At 44.4% G+C, this 26,115-nt stretch overlaps 2 protein-coding genes and 1 long non-coding RNA gene across 8 annotated transcripts in view; all 3 read right to left on the bottom strand.

Annotated features, from left to right (window-relative positions):
* LOC132509478 (uncharacterized) overlaps nucleotides 1–1,661 on the bottom strand; it is a 31,811-nt gene extending 30,150 nt beyond the window's left edge. For all 6 annotated transcript variants that reach the window (XR_009537020.1, XR_009537022.1, XR_009537021.1 and 3 more), the window contains exon 1: nucleotides 666–1,661. This is a non-coding gene — a long non-coding RNA (uncharacterized LOC132509478). The remainder of the gene's footprint in view (nucleotides 1–665) is intronic.
* A 1,031-nt stretch (nucleotides 1,662–2,692) lies between these two features.
* HSBP1 (heat shock factor binding protein 1) lies at nucleotides 2,693–7,003 on the bottom strand. Its single transcript, XM_060130564.1, has 4 exons — nucleotides 6,853–7,003; nucleotides 6,242–6,308; nucleotides 5,533–5,653; nucleotides 2,693–4,213 (listed from the first exon to the last, which is right to left on the bottom strand). The coding sequence occupies exons 1-3, from the start codon at nucleotides 6,895–6,897 to the stop codon at nucleotides 5,535–5,537; spliced, it is 231 nt and encodes a 76-aa protein (XP_059986547.1). The 5' UTR covers nucleotides 6,898–7,003; the 3' UTR covers nucleotides 2,693–4,213; nucleotides 5,533–5,534.
* An 8,453-nt stretch (nucleotides 7,004–15,456) lies between these two features.
* CDH13 (cadherin 13) overlaps nucleotides 15,457–26,115 on the bottom strand; it is a 1,013,115-nt gene continuing 1,002,456 nt past the window's right edge. The window contains exons 13-14 of the mRNA XM_060130816.1: nucleotides 23,843–24,061; nucleotides 15,457–16,974 (exon numbers count right to left, since the gene is read on the bottom strand). Of these exons, the coding sequence (XP_059986799.1) occupies nucleotides 16,967–16,974; nucleotides 23,843–24,061 (227 nt within the window). The 3' untranslated portion in view covers nucleotides 15,457–16,966. The remainder of the gene's footprint in view (nucleotides 16,975–23,842; nucleotides 24,062–26,115) is intronic.

The raw sequence follows: 26,115 nt of genomic DNA, 5'->3' as shown, positions 1-26,115 counted from the left end.
CAGGTGTCCGAGGAGCTTCCAGGCACCTCTCTTGGTGGAAGCCTCAGCGTGTGAGGGCCAAGCACTGGAACTGATTCTTTCCTAGCAGGTCGACCTGACTTGTAGCAACAAACTCCTTTCCTATTTCCAGAGTGATCTGTGAGGTCGGTGAGCATGATGCTCTGTCACAGCCCCTCTGGTTTTTGCTTTTAGGCAGTGACTCACGTCCCCTGCTCCTACCCTCCACCCCCTTTGCATTCATGGAGAGTTTTAAAGAGGCCGCAGCTAAAGGCTGACGCTTAACATCATTAGCAGGAGACCAAGGTTCCAGGTGATGGCCGCAAAGGCACCTTTTTAAGACCTCTGTACTCATGGGTGTTAGCAGGGAAACAGCTAAAACTCAGCAGCCAGTATTCCCTGCGGTTCATCAAGGCAAACATTGTGAGAAACTGGACTGGATTTGTTTCTGTAGTTGTTCTCAAAGAACTTAAAAATGCTGGTCCAGCACATTTCTAGCAGCCCTGAATACTTTGAATTCTGAATAAAAATTCACATCAAGCACGTTTATTATATAATTTAGGTCACGTTTAACTGAAAGTGCAAAATTAGCCTCTTTTGAAACTGAACTTCAAGAGCTGGGTTGTTGAGTGCCAGGCAGCCCGGCCATGAATACTTGGAAATCTTACCTGGGTGGACAGCTGTGGGTGGCGATTCCATGGTCCCTGCTTCCAGCTGTGTGACCTCAGTCAACCGTTGCCCAGCATTGGGTTCCTTCTGTTTAAAACGGGCTGATCAGATAAAAACTGAACTCAGGGTTGTCAAGAGATGAAGCCAAATAACGTAAACAACATGCTTGCACAGCACGGTGGTTTACGATAAACGCTTTCATAGGTGCTGGTGCACCTATGAAATCATTAACTGTTGCCAGTTAATTTTCAGGGTTACATCTGACAACATACCGTGAAAACTCCTCCACTTTAATCCGATTAAAATATTTGAACTACAGAATAAAAAAAGGGAACATAGTTATCCGTACAGGAAACCTTCAATTTAGAAACAGAATTTTAAAAAGTTCATTGTAAGTTGTTTGTTGCACTCTCTGTCCCCATAGCAACGATGCTCTAAGTGCGGTTAAGGGCTCCAAGGACTCAGTAAGGCAGATGAAACTTCAATCACCTGAAGTACTGTATGCTTGTTCCGGTAACTTTCAAACACAATGGCACTGCAGATATGAAACAGCAGAAAAAATAAATTGATAAAATAATATTAAAACATTTAAGGGCTTCCCTGGTGGCACAGTGGTTGAAAGTCCACCTGCCGATGCAGGGGACATGGGTTCGGGCCCTGGTCTGGGAGGATCCCACATGCAACTGGGCCCGTGCACCACAACTACTGAGCCTGCGCTCTAGAGCCCACGAGCCACAACTACTGAGCCCATTCACCTAGAGCGGTGCTCTGCAGCAAGAGAGGCCACCGCAGTAAGAAGCCCACGCAACGCAACGAAAAGTAGCCCCCACTTGCTGCAACTAGAGAAAGCCCGCACACAGCAACAAAGACCCTATGCAGCCAAATAAATAAATCAATTAATTAAAAAAAGAATTAAAAATCCTGTGGCTTGAATGAAAGCAGGATTAACTAGAGGCCAAATGAGGAAGCTGATGGGGCCTCTGGGCTTGGAAAAAGAGGGCATTTAGTCAAACCTAAGGCTGTTTTGCTTGCTGCAAACAACTCCATGCTAGCTGTATTTCTTAGCTGAGTAGGAACTTCATGGGCCTGTAAATGAACAAAAAATAATTGGAGAATAAGAGAGGCAGACAGATTTTCCTGCACCCAAAGATTATGCCTGGAACTAGACAGGGGCCATGCTGACCATGCTAGAAGCCTTCGCAGAGCAGAGGCTCCAGGACAGGGAGGGTGCCTGGAACCCTGGTCGCCGGGGCGGGCTGGAGGGGAAAGAGCTGTGTCTCGGGCCCAGGAGGCTGTGGCCTGAGCACCCGACTATGGGCGATCAGGCCCGTAACTTAGCAGGTGTGTTGCACTTTGCACTTCACAGGGACCGTGTGAGGAAAAGCATCCTTCTGTACAATGTGGAGGCACCCCAGCCCAGGCTGAAGCCTTACCTGGAGGCTGGGGAACGTGAAGCGAGTGTTTATAAAGTGAACCCGGAGCTATTTATTGGATTCCTTTAACCGCTATCTCCCCACGTGTGTTTCACACCATCTGCAGGTTCTATGAAATGTTAATTAAATGCCAAGTATTAAAAAAAAAATCCTTGGTTAAGTAACCTGGAAACTGGCAGATGAGTTCAATCCCGTTTCTGCTCTGGGGGCTCAGGGCCTCTCCTGAGCTAATTTACGTTGCGAATTTTCATCAGGTGAATCACATGAGCCAGGAAGATGCTACCCACAAGTGAGCACAAACCCTTCTCTGCTGGAGCTTCTCAGGGACGAGTGTCCTGGGGAGCACACTCGTGAAGGTTTCCCTGGGGACCCCGGAGGGCGTCGCTCTCCTTCGTCCTGGCCGGGGAGCCCTGCAGCCCGAGGCTTCCACACTCCTCGGCTTCCCTTGCGGCACCAGTCTCCCCCGCGCCTCCCGGCCCCACTTTGGCTATGGGTACTGAATCCTTCCAGAGGTTCTAGCCGATCATCTGAAATGGTATCAAAATGCAGAAAACCAAACCAATCATTTTTGACACAAAGGAAGCGTCAACAGCAGGATTTCAGGCACCTTTATTCATGGCAGGTATTTTTGGTCAGGGGAAACATTCCTGTTACTTAAGGAAGCCAACTGCTTACATCCCGACTGTCCACTTGCCATTTCCCAGGCTTGGAAGCATGTTGCAGGCGGTTCCATCCAGTCCCTGAGTCCAGCTGGCTCTGGGCTTTCAGGGCCACACCTTGCGACCTACCGGCCCAGTGAGGGAGTTTCTGCGGCTCGGTGATAACAGTGGGGAATTCATTTTATCCCAGAAGAAATCGACTCCTCTGTGTTCCCCATATAATTTATAAATAGGACAAATTATTCCTTAATATTATTATATATTTGCAATTCAAACAATTAAGACTAGTGACATAGGAAACTTGAAAAAAATCACACTGTGCTGACTACGGGTTTCCCTCTCCAAAGCACTGTTCCATTCCCCAACTTCTTCCATATTCTCTATACAAAATCATCCTGCTGCGACAGCCGCGTGGGTCTCCTTCCCATCAACACTGCCTTGGGGCTCAGCACTCCTGACACTGCAGGCTGAGCCGCAGGAGTTATTTTCCCTGTCTCCCATTATCAGCAATAAAGCCACTACTCTGCTCGAATTTAGGTAAGAAACAGTTTAAAGAAACTATTTCTTAAAAACTCAAGCCTACAACTAGTTATTTAGTAGGCACGGACTTAACGTGGTCTGTTTTCCTTTTCTGTTTCTTTTCCCAGCCAGTAGCTCAAAAGATGGAGTAGCTTAGCTGTAAAGTCCTGCCAGATTTCCTATGGTAACTGCTATAGATGGACAAGGTAGGGTCCTACTGAAGGTTCAAACCTCATGCAAAACTCTAACTGCTGAAAGCCTCACCACATCGGGCAACTCTGTCACTGTCCATATTTAAACATTCTAACACTAAAGTGGCCGTGATCACTCTTTGTTACTGTAGCATCTGACCTCAAGGACTCAGGCATAAAACCATCGTTCCATTCCGAGTTTTGGCGACCGAGTAGTGCCAGATGTTTCTGAATACACACTTTTAAATGTTTTTAACCACTTGGAAAGTATCGCCAACACACTATTTGGTGTTCACTCATCAGTCACTCTGAGAATCAAAGAACCTTAACTATAAATGCCTTACTTCACAAAAATCTTATTATAACCAAGGATCTACCCTATGTCTAATAAAAAATTACACAGCAACTTTTATCAAACAGCAACTACTACAAAGGGAACGATAGAAAAAAAGTGACTTCACAAAAATACACTAAAAAATTTGACAATTGTATGCAGGAACTGCCAAAGTTTTAGTGTTTAATAGCACAACTGACCAAGGTCCAAGACGTGAATTCACCATGTTCAGGAAACATGGGAGGCAGGGGAGGGAAATCACTCTATAAACTAACTCTATAGTATGTGGTAAGAAGAATGCACACTTTATAATATAAAACCTGTCTACACATAGTAGTTAGTTGCAAAAAGCCATCTGTCTTCTCTTGGCTTGTAAAAAGGGTGTTCCAGATTCCAGTGCAGATGAGCAACCTGTTGAAAAAGCAAAATCCATCAATGTGCTATTCATTCTGTAAGGACACATAAAAAGAATACATAGAATTAGCAACTAAAAATCCTTTCACAATCCTCGTTTGAATTAATTGTACTTTCTCTGCACAATATCCTAGCAAAACTACAATGAAAATCTTTATTAAAAAGATTATTGTGCATTTGTTTTCTACTCCCACTCCTTTCCTTGCATTATGCCCGTCACTCGAGAAATTCTCCAATCTGTTCTCTTTCACTTGATGGGGCTTTTGAATGCCGGACGATATGAGACCCAAAGACACTCCTAAGACTGGCAGGACATTGCCCAAGTATATAAGGAATCAAGGTGACAACCACACAAAACAACTACATGATTTACTAACATACTGCATCAACCCAATCTACTGTTAAGATAACAGTAAATTTAAGTCCCTTACCTCCTGAACCTCTACTTATTTCCTCGGACTTCAAAGCAACCCGTACTTCATAGTTACCTATCATTTGGTCCAGCCAGGACATGCTCAGAAAATAAAAAAGGAATTTGGTGTCTTTTACTGTGTATTTTGCTACCTAAACATTCACAGTAACCTTTATTTTTATAGGGAATTAAAATGCTAAAAATGGGATGGGAACAAAGGGAGTTCAAAAACTACTGTGGGTTGCAATGAAGTAACCGCCACACTCAGGAAAAGGCTTGTCATGCAGGAACCCACTATGGTGAGAACATGGCAGTCATCTGTGCGTCTAGCTATCTTGCTGTAACGGGTATTTCTGATTATTAGTCTCTCCTGATACCTGTAACTATGCAATGGAAAAACAAATCAACTCTAGGGCGAAGGCTTAATGTGGCCACAACCTAGGTCATCTAAATCATAATCAGTCATTGTCCTGGCATTTACCTAGTGCAGAGGGTGTTCCCAAGAGCATCCTTAGAACTTATGGCATTTATGAAGGTGGCAATGTGCGTATTCTTTTTAAAAAACAAAACAAAACAAACCATTGGAAAATCTGCCAGTGAAAAGAATTATCAGGCCAACAAAATACACTTCTTTGTTTTTGCCGTAATGATATAAACGCAGGGGTTATCTAATATTAACTAATGGTCTTAACTAGAGATCTAGGTCTCATTGATAAAAACAGGGAAAATAAATTCTTCGTAAGGAATTAGTTTGGCATGAAAAATTCAAAGCCTGGAATCCACAAGGGGAACAATACAAGGGACGCTTGCTAGATCCTGGCTGGGGACAGATCCAGAGAAAGTCCGACTACATCAAAATCACAGGGACACGCACCACACTTCTACTGTCCCTCGCTCCCCTCACCTTCAACTCTTCTGTGTGGCAGGGATCTTGTTTTCCCCGTCCAGCTCTTCCACCCCGGCCTGTGTCATGAGGTCTGCGATGTTTTTCTCCAGGTCATCAATGCGACTGCTCATGTCATCAAGTGGGGAAGTTAAAGACGGCACCAACAGCTTCCACTTCTTACCCCTCTCCTCCAGGGCCCTGCAGACTACAACCTTCAACACAGTGTCTTCATGAAAGTGGTTTTCCAATTTCCTTTGGATACTGTTAGAATCTGGTTCAGAGCACGGGAGTCCGGGGTGAGGATCAAATCCCAGCCCTGCCCTTTACTAGTGATGGGACCTGGGCAAGTTCTTTCATTTTTCTAAGCTTCCTGGTTCCTCATCCGCTACACAAAGGTAACGCTACAACCTCTTCATCAGGTGATGGTGAGGCTCACAGGTGAGATACACATGAACTGCTTCGCTCACAGTCAACAGGCAATCATACTAGGCAGCATTACCGGTAGACTGTAAGTTCCTCACAGCCAGGGATCTAGCTCAGCTGTAAGCCCAGCTCTTTGCACAGTACTTCTCAGGAAGTGTGCATCTAAGCTCAGTAAAAAATAAAATAAAAAAAATCTGGTAAATGACTAGTGGAAGTTGACCTGCAAACCACCCACTTATCGCCACCACCATCCGGAAACTGGGATCCAAAGGCCCATCAGAGACTGACTACAAATAAAGGATATTTCTTCCAATGATCTGGTCGGACATGGTCTGAAATTTATCTTGCATCTGTTGCAGGAGTGTCTGCACCTGTGAAACAACAAAACACAACAGCCCACGCTTACCCCGAGACACCTTCGCGGGATCAGGACAGGAGCCCTGGTGCCACGGGGAGACCAGGATTCCGGGTTCCGGCCCCAATTCTCCGCAGCTCCGTGGCCTTCGATTTCCCTGTCCGGGTTTCAGTTTCCCCACCTGTCAAATTAGACTTGGGGGGCTGGTGACGCCCCCTGCCGTCTGGGCCCGCTGCGATTCCCAAGGCGTCGGGTGTTTTGGGGTGGGGCGCGCAGAGCAGAGTGGGTAAGGAGGGGAGCTGGGGGGAGCCGGGGTCACCGAGATTGAGTGGGGCTGGGTGCGGGTGGCGGGTATGGCTGGGCACGTCAGCAGGAGCAGGGGCCTACAGCCAGCGGCAGGGGGGTCAAGGTGGCCAGGCCGCGGCCGCGAAGCCTCTAGAAACCTGGCTTCCAGAGACCTGCCCCGTGCGGCCTCGGAGAGGGAGCCTCGGTCCGCGGACTTCGCCGGCGCCCCCCGGGGTGCGGCGGCCTCGGGCGCGCCACGCACAGCCGTCCCTTACCACCGAGGTGAGATCCTGCACGGTCTTGGGCTCTGTCTCTGCCATCTCCCCGGTTCCCAGCTTGGCGGTGCTGTCTCAGACGGTCACCTACACTTCCGTCTGTCCGCGCAGACGCCCAGCAGCTGCTTCTCGCGACGTCAGAGGCCAACCGCGGGACGGCGGGGCGCTGTGGGAGCTGTAGTTCGCGCTTCCGTTCCGAGGCGAGGCCCCGCCCACCACTTCTCCGCCTCTTCCACTAAGCCCCGCCCAGCCCCGCCCCTACCGCGCCTCCCTCCTGGCCCCGCCCCGGGAGGAAAAAGGTGAAATGAACCTGCCGTGGGGTTAACGAATGGAGAGGTGGCCTTAGTCTCTTCCCAGACCGTCGTTACAGGCCGCGCTGGCTTTCTCAGGGCGCCCGCGAGGTGCCAAGCCCAGACCTGTGTCGCCGCCTGACCTCCAACAAAACCCCGCAAACCCCGAGAAGGGAGAAGGAGTCGGGTACCTTGGAGGGAAAACCGACGTCCCTGGGGGGAGGGGCGCGCCCACCACTCGCCCAGTGCCCAGCTGCCAGACTCGTTGCGCCCTGGACACACTGCTTTTCTTTCTCCCCACGATGGTCGAGTGGAGGTGCCGGCGTTGTGAGACAGGTTGATTTTCACTTTTAAGTGTAAGATACGTTCTGGATGGTGCAAAAATCCTAATGACTTTTTACAAAGTCCTCACACTCTTGTGACCACCAAGACAAGAGACATGACCAGTTCGCTGGAAGCCCCTCCGCCCCTTTCCTATCACCCCCACCTACCCACCCACGAGGCCGACCACCGTCCTGACTCTTATCACAGTCATTTCGTTTTGCCAGCGGCTCAGCTTCATACAAGTGGAATCATACGAAAGCCCTCTTTAGAGCCTGGCTTCTTTCATTCAGCATGGGTGTTCCATGGTGTTGGGTGGGGAAGGTTTCTGGTTTGGTCAAGGAGGGAGCAGTGTGCAGGGTTAGGAGACTGAATTTGCTATTTCCGGAGGGGGGCACTGCGGAGTTGGGACCTCAAGTTCCAGCCCGGCAGGTGGTCTTGGGATTGGGTCTTGTTGGCAAAGCGGTAGGAGAGCCCTAGGATGAAGACCTGGCGTGTTCCAGCAACGTTCACATTCCTTATCTCATTTAAGGACTGCATTTGGGGGTCAGTTCCAGCTTGGTTTTGGCTGCAGAGAGCCTGTAAGGGAAGAACCAGCATCTGTAACAAACGGGGGGGGGGGGCTGGTCTTAGGGATATAAGACTCGAGTCTCTTCACCAGCCACTTACTTGCTTTCCCCCCTTACCTGCCTCCCTCCCTGCCCTCCTCCCCCCAGCCCCCAGGTTCCTTCCCTTGCCAAGGGGCAAAACATTTTATAATTGGGTTGTTGTTAACTGCTATTTAGTTAGCACTTTAACTGATGACTAAAAATAAACCGCTCTCTGGTGTTTAAACTTAATTCTCAGAAGAACCCTGTGATAGAGTTATCACCGTTTTATAATGTTGAGAAAAAAGACACAGGAGGGACGAAGTCTCTTAAATCAGGAGGTCAAATTAGGAAGGAAGAGACAGGACTTGAGCCCAGGACTTTCTGACTCTACCCTCTCCTTTTTCTATCGTTCTAGAATTCTCTGAGTTGTGTGAGTTTAGAGCAGGGTTAGTCAACAGTGGCACTGTTGGCATTTTGGGCCAGGTCATTCTTTGCTGTGGTGGGGGTGAGAGGTGCCCTGTACACTGTGGGATGTCGAGCAGCTTCTCTGATTTCTACCCACTAGATGCCAGCAGCATATGCCACCACCCCCTTGCCCGTCGTGAAAACCAAATTTATCTCCAGACACTGCCGAGTGTCTCCTGGGGTGGGGGGATCACCCTCAGATGAGAAACGCTGACTTTAGAGGGATCTATGAACATCGCCTAGAGTTCTGTTCACTTGTTCTGCAACCATGAATTTATTTTCGCTTGGACCATTTCTTGAGAATTTTCCTCTATACTGACAGTGAAGCTTGGTGTGTTAGTTTCCTAGGGCGGCTGTCACAGAGCGCCACACACTGGGTGGTTTAAAACAGCAGAAATGGATTCTCTCACAGCTCTGGAGGCCAGAAGTCTGAAGTCGAGGTGTCAGCAGGGTTGGTTCCTTCTGAGGGCTCTGGGGGGGGAATGTGTTCCATCCTCTCTCCTAGCTTCTGGTGCCGCTGGCCGTTCTTCGTGTTCCTCAGCTTGCAGACCCATCACTCCACCCCTGCTTCGTCTTCACATGCCTTCCCTCTGTGTGTTCTCTCTTCTTCTCATAAGGACACCAGTCATATTAGATGAGGGGCCACCCTACTCCCGGGTGACATCATTTGAACTAATTACACAGGCAAAGACCCTGTTTCTAAACAAGGTCGCATTGTGAGGTACTAGGGGTTAAGATTTTAATGTGTCTTTTTTTGGGGGGGCACAATTCAACCCGTAACAGTCGGTAAAGTTATACCACTTTACATTTGTATCCTACTTAGTATTTTATAAAGTGTTTACATAGAGCTCCAAAATCATTTAGCTCGTAAGTAGTCAAGGCTGGGTGAGATTGCAGGCCCTCTCACTTTGGACCCCAATCTCTGGGGCTCCCAGACTCAGCACAGAAGACTGGGTACCCACACCCTGGATTTCTAGTCAGGTCTGGCATATGGCCATGAGCAACACAGAACATGAATTAGCACTTGGATCTGGAGTTTTGCTGTGTGTGTGTGTGTGTGTGTGTGTGTGTGTGTGTGTGTGTGTGTGTGTGTGTGTGTGTGTGTGTGTGTGTGTGTGTGTGTGTGTGTGTGTGTCTGGCAGGAGACTTAAGGCCTTTTTATCCTGATTGAAATTTTCTTTGCATAAGTAGCAAGCTAACTTGACACTTTTTTTTGTGGAGGCTTTTTTTCTTTTGCACTTAAGCAGAAAGACAGCATATTTTCTGTGTGTGGAGACCAGGGTCTTTTAAACAGCTGCTTTATGCAAAAACTCCACTAATTTATCGTCATGGCTGATATACTTACTTACTTTGCAGGGTTGACATACCGAATGTAACTGAATATTGTTCTACTAACAAAACTACTGTATTATGTGTGAGGCACTAGCAGTTAACCTTTAAAACTTTGGTTGTGAACAATTTTTTTTAACATCTTTATTGGAATATAACTGCTTTACAATGGTGTGTTAGTTTCTGCTATATAACAAAGTGAATCAGCTATATGTATATATATATCCCCATATCCCCTCCCTCTCGCGTCTCCCTCCCACCCTCCCTATCCCACCCCTCTAGGTGGTCACGAAGCACCGAGCTGATCTCCCTGTGCTATGCGGCTGCTGGCTATCTACTTTACGTTTGGTAGTGTATATATGTCCATGCCACTCTCTCACTTCGTCCCAGCTTACCCTTCCCCCTCACCGTGTCCTCAGATCCGTTCTCTACATCTGCGTCTTTATTCCTGTCCTGCCCCTAGGTTCTTTAGAACCTTTTATTTTTTTTTAGATGCCATAGTATGTGTTAGCATATGGTATCTGTTTTTCTCTTTCTGACTTACTTCACTCTGTATGACAGTCTCTAGGTCCATCCACCTCACTACAAATAACTCAGTTTCATTTCTTTATATGGCTGAGTAATATTCTATTGTATATATGTGCCACATCTTCTTTATCTATTCATCTGTCAAAACCCCTCATTTCTGTTTAAGTGTCATAGTTATGACAACTATGGGAGAGGGATGTCCTTAAATCGTGAGTATGCTCTTGTAGGATGACAGTTTAGAAAATTCTGCCCTAAGAGAAGGCAGGGAAGCAGAGGGTAAAGAAGTAGTGCTTGCTTTAAAATAGTACATTGTTACACACTTTGGGAAATGCTGCTGAATCAGAGTAACGAGTCTCTTCTCCTTGGGGATGAATCTGAGACAGGAATTTCTGCAGGTACCGGATACCCATTTTACATAGAACAATCCATGAGGGCACCAATAATCCTCAGCAGGGAAGACGCTGCCTTGCTGGTGTGAGGAGGGGCAGGGCAGGGATTCAGGATCCACTTGTGGTGAGGAGCAAAGGTAGGGCTTTGTTATGGAGAGAAGAGTCTAGTTCCGGCAAATTTAATTTAGAAACGCCTTCACCCCAGTACCAGTCCTCTTGGCTTGGATCCCCTTGTGACATCAAGTTTTCCTAGAATCCCTGGCATGCACCCTAGGTAGAGCCACGTGGGACTTTGACTTGGGAGGGTCTCTTTGACGCTGTGTTAACAAAAGAACAGAAAACAGCTTTCATGGGGAAGAATGGTGTCACCGGTGGCATCCTAATGCATCTTGAATCGCTTTGCTTTGCTTTTGCTTTGAAGTGTTGGTTTATGTTTCTCATGTTCATTGTGGCAATTTTCCAAATTAGTGTCACCATGATTGGCTGACAAACAATCAATTTCCTGGAGACAGAATGCCCAGGGAGGAAGGAAATGTTTCTTACAGACTCTGACTTGCAAGTTTGGTTATGGTTTGCTTCGCTGATCCCGTCATTATCCAATTGTTTTGTCATCATCAATTTCAGGTATTGTGTGTGATGATACAAACTGTTCCGTTGACTCCTGGTGACATATGTGTGGTGCTGGCTTAGGATAAGGAGGAAAAGTATTGGTGTTGGAGTCATACATACCACTTATTAGGAGTGAGACGTGGTGTAAGATAGTTTTAACTTTTGTGAACCTTGTTTTCTCATCTGTACAGTGGAGATAATCTCTGTTTCAACAGTCCATGAATTATATAAATTATATATATAGTTATATATTACATATAAAATGTATAACATAATATGTAAATATACATGCATCAGTGTGTGAAAGCTCGCCCATAGGAGGCACTTATAAAGTATTAGCATCCTCCCCTTCCTCTTTTTTTGTTAAGGATCTTAACTAAGTAAACTTCTTGATGTCTGTCTATCCTGTATCTATTTCATTCTGTATCTCTCTGTCTGTCTGTGTATCTTTCTATGTGTTATTTATCTATCTAGCAATCATCTGTATGTTTTTTCCAAGTCAGAAGGATTTGAAGGTTATGAAAGAAGAAAGGAAAGGAGTTAGTTATTAGGCAGGCAGCACTTACTTTTACTTTCTGGCTTTAAATATTATAGGCCAACCAGAGCACCATTTGAAAAAATACACCTTTGCTTTGTCACTGTGTTTAAACTGTACTAAAGCTCGTCTAAGACCAGGTCCACACATTAAAAATCCCAGATCACATTTATCTGACTATTTCACAAAAGAAGTTACAAATTTCATGGTAACTACAAAGTAAATCAAATATTAATTTACAGCCCAGAAACTATAAGCAATTCAGTAACTAGGGCCCAAAAGTACTGTATCCACAGTAGAATGAAAAAAATTTTAATTATAAACTTTTATCCTTTTTGAGCATTTATGAAAAAATTTTTTTTTAAATTTCTGAAAATTTGTATCTTGGGGGGATAAATAATATTTAACATCAGAACAGTGTTGACATGTGCATGACAACGCAAAACCGTTTTCATATAGCCTTCATTTTCAATTCTTTAATAATCCGAATGCTTGTACGACTGAACGCTGAATGCCTTTGTTTCCTAAAGGAAAAGCTTTAAAAAAAACAGCAGAAAATGGACATTTTCAGCGAATACTTCTTACAGGGCTGCTCTGAACCACTTCCTCAAAGGTTCCGTAGCTTCACAGTGATGATTACTGTGCTTTTACTACCCCCGCTGCTTCTCACAGTATCCCTACCGACCAGCAAGCACCTGGGACCAAACAAAATCTCACAGGCTCGTCAAGCGCAGCCGCCCTCCAAGGATTAACGTTCTGATAGCGCTGCAGCGTGGGCGACAGGAAGAGGCGTCTCTGCCTCCCGAATCTGATGAATGTCTAAATGACTTCTGCTTAAATCACAGACTTATTCTCAATTTACAGAAGTAAAGTTCTTATCTGAAATCCTTGTTCACACATTCAGTCCCACCATTTTTTTCTCTCTCTACATAGTTCATATATGCTTTTCTAGAAACATAGTCAAAACCAGAGAATGTTTCCAGTAGTGGGCTATTCCATTAGCAATAGGAAATACAATAAGGGTAACACAGTTTACATAGCAAAAGGATTGTTAATTGCCTTAGATGAACAATTATGAAAGCACTTTATCATCGCATTATGAGAGGTTCCAAATCTCAACAGCCAGATAAGGAGAGAAGGTGGGATGTATCATCTTGGTGAAAGGCAGGGCCAGATCATTATTATTATTATTACTATTCCTATTCTTTAGTAGTTAAACGGAAAAGGAAGTTGTCTTTCTCAGTGCTCACCTTTCTCTTGGTGTGATTTTTTTCTCCTTGGTGATTTATCTGTTGACTCCTGCTTAAGTCAACTACACGTGAATAGATTAATATGCTCCATCTTCAAAATCAGAAACTGCTTGGAGATCCTTTAGAATTTGTCTATAGCCAAGCACAGAACAAGCTCTTGAAGATCCCGCATGACTTTCGCCCTTAGCTTTCCCTCCGCTCAGTTGGTTTGGTAGTGACCGGGTACTTGGGAGGACAGGAGTTAACTTTTGGATAACTGAGATCTCTGATTCATCTGGTAGACTCCCCTCATGGACCTGACAAGCCATAGAAGGGAAGGGAGGAAATACTTAAGAAAATGATGATATCTTGTATAGGAAAAATTTCTAAGGTTCCAATATTAATTGAGAATAGTGTTAATACAGTTCTTAGAACTAAGAAGTAGTAGAAGGTCTGTTTAGTTGGTCTGGATAGATAGTGATGCTAACTGAGGCTTCAGACCAGGGCTCTCTGGTCTGAAGTAGACATTGTGTCTGAGAGATGGGGGTGGCACGGGATATAGCGGGGACAGCATGAGCCCTGGAGCCACGTGGCCCAGCTTCCGGTTCTGGAGGCCACTTACCTTGGGCAAGCTGTTTGATTTTTCTGAGCCTCAGCTTTATTTGTAAGTTGGAGAAGATAATGGTACTGCCTCACACGGCTGTTGTAAGGATTCAACGAGTTAATAAGTATAAAGGATTTTATATAGTGTGGGCACATAATAAGTAATCAATACATGTAAACTATTATTATTAATTGCATTTTTGTACCCTGTTCACACACACCAGGACAACTGTAGACCCTTTTCTTCAGAACCACCTGGAGAGCTTGTGTACAGGTAGAATTGCACTAAACCCAGCATCAAACATGGCGTTGGTAACAATTTCTTAGTTGCCAATCTTAAGATCAATGTATTCATTTTGGATAAAATGCAGTCTGATCGACTTCGAGAGTTCCATGGTAGATGGTTATTCCATTTATCGGACTGCTTAAAATGTCCTTTTGAAAATCTGGGATGAGTCACCAAAATTTCTAAAAATGTTCTTTAAGAATCAAAGTCTTATTTGATACCAGGTGATACTTACCATGAAACGTAGCTGGATTTATTTTGTTATGATGTTCAGATTTGCAGGTGCTGCTGGAGTGTCAGGGCAGGTGCCTCTACCTGAAATGAAGTCCACTTGGAGAGAACTGGCAGCCTCGAAGGTAACTTTTATAGAAATTAGAAAATGTTCACATGTGCTTATTAAAACAAATCATCTGAAATACTTAATTTATCATATGTCAAATGAGGAGAAAATGTAATTTTTAATTAGCTAAGGTGATTAATACGCTAATAAAAAGAAGGTGTGACTGTTTATTCAATGAAACTAAAATCCTCAATCTTGCGCTCAGTAATGGGAAAGCAGTTTCTGGCTCTTACTTTTTTTTTCAATAACCTGGACTAAAATAAAATGCAGTGGTAATTGTGAAATAATGTTTTGATTCTACCTTTGGTTTCAGTAAACAATGTAAATATATTCTAGCAAGTTAAAAACACCCTGTGATTCAGGAAACGCTACCACTTTGGCTTCTGAGAATTGGGCTATTTTGTTGTTGTTGAAGGGATTAGAAAGAACAACATGACAGAAATATCTTGTCCTGATAAGAACTCTGGGGACAGGGAATATACTTAAATAGGGGATAATTAAGGCACATCCTGCTTGTTGATGAAGTGTGCCCTATACTCTGATTTCTCTGTGTTCTAAGCTGAGCTACCAGCTTGACTGGTAAAGTGCAGGAGAGCCTGTGGGCTAGAGAGAAAAAGGCGAATCTGACACTTGCCTACTTGAGTGGATGGGTCACTGGACGTCTGTGTTCCTCCCCGCGGAGGGCCCCGGCTCATGGAGGAGGGCGAGATTTCTGATGCTTAGTTAGCTAGCCTTTGAGCCAGGCTGCCAACCACCTGGCCGTCTGAGGGTGTTCCCGGGTGTTTTCCAGGTTGAGCCCTCCCCCCGCCTTACGGGAAGAGGGGAGCGAGGTCCACCGGGGAGACACAAGGCTGCGTCCTGTGAGCCCAGAAGACGAAATCTGGTAAAGTGTGACTGTGCAGGCTTGGACCCCCTGCCCCCGAGCCTGCTTTGTGTGCTGGTGGGGGCTTCTGGCTTTACAGACTTACCCACTTAACAGGAGACGTCAGGGGACCCAAACGGCCAGCCAAAAATGTGAACTTGCACTAGGCCAGACCCAGCAACAGTGACATCAGACACAACATAGAAATCAGAGAAAAGCTACTGTCCAGCAGTTTTAACCACCAACACCCATTTATTTTAATGAAAAAAAGTCTCTGCATTCTATATGCTCCAAAAAGATTTACTATCAAAACAAATACAATATATGGAACTCTATCTGCATAATTTCACTACAATAAAGACAACATATGACTTCTAGTTCCTACAGAAGGTGAACTGAAAAGCACAAGTGCAAACAGAGATTGCATAAGAAAGCGTGTGCGCGAGTGTGGTTAAAACCTTTAGTAAGCAACTGCATTAAAATATGCTAAGACACTTACCTGACCCTAGGTCGTGGTGAGCTCTAAGAAAAAGCCACAGGCTGTCACTAGTTTTATCTGCTAGAAAAATTTGGTGTGAGCTTTGATGGTTCAGTTACAGTTTATCGACAAGAAGATAATCTCAGTACAAGCACTAATCTCCTTCTTACTTTGACATGCTCACAGAATAAAAACCAATTACTTTTCATACATAATGAACATCTTTTATTTTCAGGTTTGCAAATGACGGTCGTCGATTCACACAAAAGGGTACTTTTAAAACTACCTGTATTTACTCTATTGTATGCATGTATATATGAAACGAATGGTGTGTATGTGCATAAATGTATGTCTGTACATGTAGGCAGATATATGTATACACATGGTACCTGATGACCTCTTCGGATGCATGTATGACCTCCACGATGACATTGGCTGTTGTACATATGCCGGGGAGGGCGAGATTCTGTCATGATCCGGGCCCCCAGAAAACCCAATGGGAATGTGGATTCTGGACAGCTGCAAACGCAGGCGGATAGATGCCCGTGCATTTGATGGTAAAACGCCCAGCTCTGCTCCTCACCTCTCTCGCTCGGGATCGTCATCACACAGGATGGCAGTGAGAGCTGCTCGGCGCCCTCATTCTAAAGAGAAAGGGCTCTGTCTCTGCTCTCCCCCTCTGCGGACCTGCCTGGCTGCTGGGCTGGTGGAGAAGCGTCAACTCTGTGGTCTGCCCCAGTGCTGAACTGGATGCTGAGGGCCTGGTGGGGTCAGCTGCTATAGCTTCTACCCCTTCTTTGCTTAGCCTCTCAAGGAAGGGTGACATACCAAAACCAAGCTTCTCCTGTAGAGTCTGTCTCTATAAATACTGGGTATATACACGTATAGATACACATACATATACAAATACTAACCCACAGACCAAACTGGATGTGTGGAGTGCTGACTAGCAACATGGCAACACATCAGGAAGAGTAGTCATTGTTCCTCCTCCCAGAAGGTCAAGTTCTATGCCACGATCTTTAAACACTCAGGGAAAATTCAGAGGATTCCATTAATTAAAGGAGAAAGGGAGATGCTGTCAAAATGGTGAAGTACAGACTAAGTGAAAATTGCAAAGAAAACAAAAATCTGGAACAATTGAGGCCTAGTTGTGAAGTTTGAGAGCTGTAAACTGCAATCTTCAGATCTGGATTTTTTTTGTCTTTTTTTCCTGTTGCTATGGAAACTTGGTAGTCAAGCTTCAGATGTCAGGAGTTCTCACAGACCTGAATGGAAAAGATTCAGAGTCAAGTCAAGAAATATAACAACTCAATTCAAAACATTTTAGCTAAATACTAGATACATGACTGACAAGCTATAATAAATGCATTTATAAATATTGCACTACCTTGGGGAAGTTTTTTTTTTTTTTCCCTAAGCATAACATTTGAAGAGAGAATGAATTGTTCTGCTGGTTCATGTCTTAAAAAGCTGGACTCCTCTGAAAACGCGAACGCCAGACACCTCATCTCAGACCAGCCGTGGCCACTACTGCTGCTTCACTGAGCCCTATCTTCTGCAGTCAGCCCAGAGCTTGGCTATTTTATAGACAAGCCTACTTGGTAGCTTAGAAATTGACGATCATCCCAGATTTTTTTTTGGTCACACAAAAGAGCAAGATAGTTAGTGGTGGTTCTCCAGAGATGGTGTATGAATTTCTGATGCTTGCTGTAACAAATGACCACAAACTCAGTGGCTTAAAACCACACAAATTTATTCTCTTACACTCTGGAGGTCAGAATTCTTATGGGGCTAAAGTGAAGGTGTTGGTAGAGCTGCGTTCCTTTTGGAGGCTCTGAGAGGGTAGCCACCCCTTCCCTTTCCAGCTTCCAGAGGCCACCTGGGTTTGGTTGTGGCCCCTTCCTGCATCTCTGTGGCCTGCATCAAAGTTTACTGAGGTCGCCAGACTGTGCTTATTCTCTAGGTTTTACACCAGCTGAGGGACTTCTACTCTGCCTGATGATAGTATGAATGGAAATAGCTCGGTTCTCTGCCATTTTTGCTTAATTATTATTATATCTTGGAAATGTACAGGGAAATGGTACCACTAAAAACTCGTGTTACAAAGAAAGAAAAATGTATAAAAGGTCAACCCACAATGCAAGTATAGTTTATTCAGGAATGAACTGAATGCTGGAATATAATGGGTTATTCTGTAAAGCTTAGGCGTTTTCATTCTAAATCTGTTAAGGCAGAGGTCCCCAGCCTTTTTGGCACCAGGGACCGGTTTTGTGGAAGACCATTTTTGCACAGACTGGGGGCCGGGGGCGGGGGCGATGGTTCAGGCGGTAACGCGGGCGATGGGGAGCCGCAAATGAAGCTTCGCCCGCCCGCCCGCCCGCCGCTCACCTCCTGCCGTGCGGCCCGGTTCCTAACAGGCCGCGCCCCGGTACCGGTCCGGTCCGCAGCCCGGAGGTTGGGGAACCGTGTGTTACGGGGTGGCTCAGTATGAACCTATTCTGCACGCCATTGATTTTAGAGTTTAAAGCAGTCATGTATCTGTTTGCAAAATTTAGAGCTGCTGCTCTAAATTTTAGATTAAAAGTGTTTGTAATATGACTCGAGTCTAAAAAAGACGATATTGAGAAAGTTAAGGGTGAAAGCTGTTTTAACAGAAAGGACCATGGAAATGAACATGCTAATTGAGATGCAAGTCTTCATCATTTTCTACACCTAGGGATCTTTATATTGCTTGACAAGTGAATTCCTTTGGGGCTAGGAGTCATCTGAACTCATTTCACTTCCTTCTTTTCAGTTGAATTTTTCATTGCCCTTGCTACCATCGCCGTAAACTCTTTGGTTACCTGGGCTGCAGTAAACTATATCCTTCAGATTCACCTATTTGAAGAAAGACTGGAAAAGAACACATTAAATGGCATCACTAATTTCATTTAAAAATATTTTCCTGTGTGAGATCAATAACTCAAAATAATCATTTTGGTCACTGAGAAAAACAGGAAAAAAATTTGGGCGGAATAAGATCTACTACATTTGAAACTGTCCAATCCCTGTTTGTCAACTTAGACTATAACCTATCTCCTGTGACAGTTGAGTTGATTACATGAAGTAGTCCATGATTATGTAATGTTTTCAGTGGTACATGTGTGAGGTCGGAGGTCGACTGTCATTGTCCATGAACTTGTACTACTTGGAGGGATCGGCTCTGTCTGCAGGCAGAGCACAGCCTGCTCTACTTGGGCTTGGTGCTTCCAGGCCCTGCCTCTGCCCATAACATATTTCAGAATGAAAAGGAACAAAATATTGACACACTCAACGACATGGACTGTATGATTTCATTTGTAGAAAATTCTAGAAAAGGCAAGAAACTAGTAAGAGAAGGCAGATCACTGAGAGTCTGGATTGGGGGGAGGGGATCAACAGCAAAGGGATACAAGGAAACTGCATCTTGATTGTGGAGTGGCTACACTTTACCAAAATTCATCAAACTGTACCCTTAAAATAGGTGAATTTTATGGAATGCAAATAATACCTCAATAAAAAGCATTAGAATGAAAAGTATTTCCAGTGGCTGTTTTTGCTCTTCTTGGTCACCTCTTTAAACTTCTTCCTTGTGATCAAGATTACGATTCAATGCCCTCTCCTTTCCAACACAGAGACATTTAATTTTGGTACTTGTTCAAATGGTTCACCTCATCTGTCCTTTTATATTCTTGCTCTTGCTGATTAATTAGGCCTAAAACAATGTTCAGGAAGGTTTCAGCACAGTGTTCTTCCTTGAACTTGCCTTGTCACACCACACAGAGCCCTACAAAAAACCCTAACGGAGATGCCAGCTTGCTTCCTTGGGAGGGTCTTGGGGGAGAATTACGCTTCCCCTCAATGTCATCAACACATAATTTTTTTTTTTTTTTTTTTTTTTTGCGGTACGCGGGCCTCTCCCGTTGCGGAGCACAGGCTCCGGACGCGCAGGCTCAGCGGCCATGGCTCACGGGCCCAGCCGCTCCACGGCATGTGGGATCTTCCCGGACCAGGGCACGAGCCCATGTCCCCTGCATCGGCAGGTGGACTCTCAACCACTGCGCCACCAGGGAAGCCCCATCAACACATAATTTAAACAACAAAATTGGCAGTGAAAATAATTTCGTTTACATGTTCTATTACTTTCAATGTCAGTAGTTTTATTTCCTTTACTTTTAGATGTCAAAGAAGGAAGTGTGTATCTCTCAGTTCAACTCTCAGATGCAATAAAGCCACCTACGGTATTGTAATAAACTGAAATGTTGTTATCTTTTTCCACAAGGGAGGCAGTCTAATGACGAACACCGGCCTCCATGGGACCTTTCTGAGCATCAGTGTCTCATCTACAGAGTGGGATAAAACCATCAGGGCAATGACGGAAATAAAGAGAAAAGCCACAGAACACGGGGTGTTTCGTTAATGCTAGTCTACTTGGATCAGAATATTATTTGAGAGGAGGAGGAAAACCCATTTTCTCTTCCCATGTTGGATGATGTGACCCCTGCAGTTTTATGAACAAGGCCTTAAAGAAGGCATTGACACACTTTTTCTGCCAAGAGCCAGATAGTAAAAATGTTTTCGGCTTTTCGGGCCAAAGGGTCTCAGGGGCAGCCACTCAACTCTTTCTGCGGTGGTAGCAGAAAGCAGACACAGACAGTGTATAAATGGACCTGCTGTGTTCTAATCAAACCTTTAAAGCAGGAAGTGGCTTTATTTGGCCCTCGGGCTGTAGTTTGACAACCACTGCTTTAAAGAAACATCAAACAGATTCTAGATTGGGATTGACATATATACACTAATATGTATAAAATGGATAACTAACAAGAACCTGCTGTATAAAAACATAAATAAAATAAAATTCAAATAAAACAAAACCCAAAACCAGACTCTACCACATCCCTAAATCCATTCAAGGACAATGGCTGGGTGGGGACGTCACCTTGCTCTTCCACCTTACGACCTAACTTCAGTGCTCTTCGGGCCCACGCCCCACACCTTGCTTAATGTTTTAGGCCCATTTCTGTGTGCCCTCTTGCCACTGTCACGTTAACAGCTGCACAGGTGGGTCAGCCACTTTGACCTTGCTCTTAGGAGAGGGTCTGAGCCATAGGACACCCATGGTTACTTATTCCTCACATGCCTACATTATTAGTTTCATTCTTTTCCTGTTAGGAAGAACAACTTGGACTAGGTCTATAATAAAACAAGAATCATTACATTGAGCAGGCATCTCTAATGTTCAAATGAACATTATTGAATAATCTTATACCTTTGATATAAGGCCAGACTGAGGTTCGTTTTGAAGCCAGACAGATGGGTGATGACACCTGTTCTTAACTATTTTGGGGGTTGCAACTACATGTCTTGTGGTGCAAAACATGGAAGGGTCAACTGAGTACCTTTCCAGCTGTGTAGGGAGATTCAGGGCTCCTTTCTGAGGATGATTTTGGCCTGATCTCAGGTGCCCTTACCTGCAGTGGGATAACCAGGTGGCTCTCCATTTAGGTGAGAAAAGAAAGCACATCTGATATCTCAAACACAGAATGCGTGCATCTGTCTTCTCTCAGTGATACTATTTTGAGTATAAAATGAACATGAGTTCTTGAGGAGTTATCAGGATTAACTGTGATCCAAGAGCTCAGCTGGGAGAGATGAGAAGTGAGCCATCCTTGGGAACCTGCTCATTACTGATGCCTGTACGTCAGGGGTCCCCAAAGTAGGGCGAACAAGAAAACCCCTTGTTGGGAGGAAGCAAATACTGCCATGGCTATTCATATTCCTTTTAATCTAAACAGACAGATTACATCTTACTAATGTTTAATACATGGATTTGGAGTAGCAGGCATGTGTGGTATCATAAAATACATTGTGTGCAAATATACAAACACTCGGTGTGTTTGCTGGAGGCCACTGTCTCTTGGGATGTTGGTTCCATGGGTTGGATGGGCCTGGGAATCCGTATTTCCACAATCAGCAGTACGAAGTCTCCATTTAAAAACCTCCCTGGCCATCCAGAGGTGCTGATAAATGAGCAGGGTCCTGCAGAGCCTCGGTTCGTCAAGAGTCAGGCTTTGATGTTGTGTAATTGTATTTACAGAGGGTGACGTGTGAGTGGCTACTCAGCTATCTTCTCCATCTGTGTACACACACACACACACACACACACGTGCACAAATACAGCATTCTTATTTCTGTACAATCAGCCTGGAAGTACTGCCCTCTAGTTTACCCAGACTCTGCTATATGTGAATTCCAACGGGTCTCAGAAGCCAGACCCAGTGCTGGGCTCGCTGTCTGTCTAGCGCTCACTTGAGAAGCTCGTGGAAAACATTCCAGAGGTTTACTGCAGTAGAGTTAGCTGGTCAGAGCAGGACACTAAATAATCCACATGCGTCTGTTGATAGGGGAACACTGTGCCTAATTCCTATGATGGGACGGGATGGGATGCTCTTGAGCAGTTAAAGTGAATGAACCAGAGCAGAGGTACCTGGCTGGTCACCATAGTGTGTTTATATGGCTCTCGAATTAAGAAGAGTTTCACACTTTTAAAGGTAGTAAGACGCAGATGACAGAAACAAAAAAGCCATAAAAAAGAATATGTGACAGAGCCCTGATGTGGCCCAAAGAGCCCAAAATATTTGCCACCTGACCCTTGATGAAAAAAGTTTGCCGACCCCTGAACCAGAGCAACATAGATGGAGCTTGGAAGTGTAATGTGGAGAGGAAGAAAAGCGAGCTGCAGAACATCAGGCTCAATATAATATGGATTAGATCAAGTCTGACAAACTGCACAAAGTAGAACTATATTTGGTGTGTGTGTGTGTGTGTGTGTGTGTGTGTGTGTGTGTGTGTGTGTGTGTGTGTGTGTGTGTGTGTGTGTGTGTAGTAACAGTATAAAACAACGTACACACACACTCTAGCTCATGATAGCTATTGTCTCTGGGGAGAGAGAACAGGAAATGAAACTAGGGAGAGGAACACAGGGGATTTCAGCTTCATCTGTAATATTTTATATCTTGAAGAAAAAGGAAGAAGAAAGGAAGGAAGGAAGGAAGGAAGGAAGGAGAAAGAAAGAAAGAGAGAGAAAAAGAAAAAGAAAGAGAATATAAGAATGAGAGAGAGAGGAATATATATTTCTTCCCTCCCTCCCTCCCTCCCTTCCTTTCTGCCCCCCTCCCTTGCTCCACCCATCCACCCATCCACCCATCCACCCATCCATCCAATGAGACACTCCTCACTGTAAGGTCTCCTCTTTAGTTCTACGCCCAGGGCTCTGGCTCAGCACAGCTATAAGTGTCTGACGTTGGAATGTGTGATTTCCTGTTGACTCCACTCACCACTCTCACCAGGATACAATAACTTTTATTCTCTATTTTCTAATCATCAATTTCTCAACCTCCTAATTCACAACAACACAAATAACCTTCTCAAAATGTAAATACTGAGGCCCCAAAGGCTTTTGAATGGCATTAGCTATATGTGAATAATTTCTAAGGTTGAAATTGGACTAGTATGCCATAAATAGGAAATATCTGACACACGTATCTATTCATTTCATGCTCACATCTATATTACTCCGCATAATAATTCATTTGTTTAAAATAATGCTTCATTATGTCATAGTCATGACTGACTACTGGTCAGTAAAAAAAAATGTGTGAGTTATGCATTCATCTCTTTTCCTATGGCGTCAACCTCTCTCCATGCATTCTCATGACTCTTCTTAAAAAGGCATGGAATCTCCTTTAACCTCACTAAAGATAATTCCACACAATGCAGAGAGAAACAGGGCCCTAGTAGACCAGTTAAGCAATCTGGGCACATTTGTATGAGCTCAAGTTCAGGGGCATCTGCAGGAAGTTTCTTACCACCTGCTCTGTAGGACAGCCTTGGGTGCCTTTGCACCGTTCCTCACATTACTGGGCAGGGGGATGTGAAGGTGCCTTTCACCATTAGTCAGAGAACTTTTACAGGTAACACTCTGTTACACTGACATAAACTAAACATGAATGTTTCCTCTGGGATAAATTTTTTGGGAAGGATATATGGAAAAACAATAGCTTTGGTGAAGTTATGTTTTTGTACTGTGCATGCACTGGAGTTTGGTCAACTTACGAGCTAAGCTGAAGAAAGACAGGAGCAGGACTGCGGTTGTGCTGAAGTGCGGGGCCCCTGCCGTGTTGCAGTCCACTTTGGAATTCTTGCAGGAACACACTTGTACCCTGAGGTCTGTGATGTTCGTCATGGGTGGTTTCCCTGAATCTGTCACCATGATGGGCAGGTGGTAATTTGCTTTGTTCAGATTTTGAAGAAGGCTTACCAGGGCGTGCGTATCTATGAAGACAAAGGGAGGCCTTCATGAGAGAGGGCTGGACCTTTCCAAATCAAAGAGTGGAGTTTCGGCCACTAAACCCACACAAAACAGGCAGTTTATTCATTCAACTGGAAGAGTGCTTAAATATAAATCCATTAACATCAAATAAAAATAAAGATTCACTTCTTTAGCTGCAGAAGTCGCATCTCAAGTTTCTGGCAACCACACATGGCTGGTGGCCACCATACCAGGAAGTGCCAGATGAAACACTCCCAGCATCGAGGAGTTCTATGGTTCAGGGCTACTGTAATCAATTTCAAGAGGACCCACTTTTGTGAAGATGACTGAGTACCAAGAACTCCTCCCTGAAAATTTATTATACTGATAAAGCCATCTTCACAAAGATCCCATGCAACATTTAGAAGAAATAATGTAAAAACCCATGCTCGAATTGTCACATTGTACATCTTAAATATATACAATTTTTATTTGTCAATTAAAGGTCATTAAAGCTGGGAAAAAAAGAAAAAAAAGAAATTGTCAGCTTAGAGCATTTTTACGTAAGAATACAAATTCAAATAATCAAAATACATTTTTGGAACAATAACAAAAATCCACTCACTTTTTTTAAAAATTTATTTTTTATACAGCAGGTTCTTATTAGTTATCTATTTTATTCATATTAGTGTATTTATGTCGATCCCAATCTCCCAATTCATCCCACCACCACCACCACCCCTGCCACTTTCCCCCGTTGGTGTCCATACGTTTGTTCTCTACATCTGTGTCTCTATTTCTGTCCTGCAAACCGGTTCACCTGTACCATTTTTCTAGGTTCCACATACATGCGTTAATATACGACATTTGTTTTTCTCTTTCTGACTTACTTCACTCTGTATGACAGTCTCTATGTCCATCCACGTCTCTACAAATGACCCAATTTCGTTCCTTTTTATGGCTGAGTAATATTCCATTTTATATATGTATCACATCTCCTTTATCCATTCGTCTGTCGATGAGCATTTAGGTTGCTTCCACGTCCTGGCTATTGTAAATAGTGCTGCAATGAACATTGGGGTACATGTGTCTTTTTGAATTACGGTTTTCTCTGGGTATATGCCCAGTAGTGGGATTGCTAGATCATATGGTAGCTCTATTTTTAGTTTTTTAAGGAACCTCCATACTGTTCTCCATAGTGGCTGTATCAATTTACATTCCCACCAACAGTGCAAGAGGGTTCCCTTTTCTTCACACCCTCTCCAGCATTTGTTGTTTGTAGATTTTCTGATGAGGCCCATTCTAACCGGTGTGAGGTGATAACTCACTGTAGTTCTGAAAAATCCACTTACTCTTAATGTGGGTAGGTCCCCACGTGTTGCTATGGGGATGGGTTCTATAGTGTAGTCTCTATCAGGCCTCAGCCTGCACCCCTAGGTTTGGGTGGGAATCCATAGCCCAGTGCACAACTTGGAGACTGGCTCTTTAAGTCCACGTTTGGTGGGACTATCTGCAGTTACCCAGGCCACTGGGCAAGCACTCAAAAGTGGCCACCCCACCTGGCACTGTTTTTGGCCTCGGGTTATTTGCTTTTCAATCACTCAGATGACTACGGATTTTTTTTTAATAAATAAATTTATTTATTTATTTATTTATTTATTTTGGCTGCGTCAGGTCTTCATTGCTGCACACGGGCTTTCTCTAATCGTGTTGACTGGGGGCTACTCTTCGTTGTGGTGCGTGGGCTTCTCATTGTGGTGGCTTCTCTTGTTGCAGAGCATGGGCTCTAGGCACGCCGGCTTCAGTGGTTGTGGCATGCGGGCTCACTAGTTGTGGGTCGCGGGCTCTAGAGCGCAGGCTCAGTAGTTGTGGCACACAGGCTTAGTTGCTCCGTGGCATGTGAGATCTTCCTGGACCAGGGCTCGAACCTGTGTTCCCTGCATTGGCAGGCGGATTCTTTTTTTTCTTTAAATTTATTTATTTTATTTATTTATTTTTGGCTGTGTTGAGTCTTTGTTGTTGCACGTTGGCTTAGTTGTGTCGAGCGGGGTCTACTCTTCATTGTGGTGCGTGGGCT

Source organism: Lagenorhynchus albirostris, chromosome 19 (genome assembly GCF_949774975.1).
Source record: "Lagenorhynchus albirostris chromosome 19, mLagAlb1.1, whole genome shotgun sequence".
NCBI lineage: Eukaryota > Metazoa > Chordata > Mammalia > Artiodactyla > Delphinidae > Lagenorhynchus > Lagenorhynchus albirostris.
Note: the sequence above shows the minus strand (reverse complement) of the source record. Positions and strands in the feature narration are given on the sequence as shown.

What these genes read in the sequence shown, in the direction of transcription:
- HSBP1 (XM_060130564.1), bottom strand. Translation starts at nt 6,897, where the DNA reads ATGGCAGAGACAGAGCCCAAGACCGTGCAGGATCTCACCTCGGTG. An exon ending in TGCAGGATCTCACCTCGGTG is followed by an intron (nt 6,309 to 6,852) that starts GTAAGGGACGGC and finishes GTTGTTTCACAG; the next exon opens with GTGCAGACACTCCTGCAACA. An exon ending in CGACCAGATCATTGGAAGAA is followed by an intron (nt 5,654 to 6,241) that starts ATATCCTTTATT and finishes TAACTTCCCCAC; the next exon opens with TTGATGACATGAGCAGTCGC.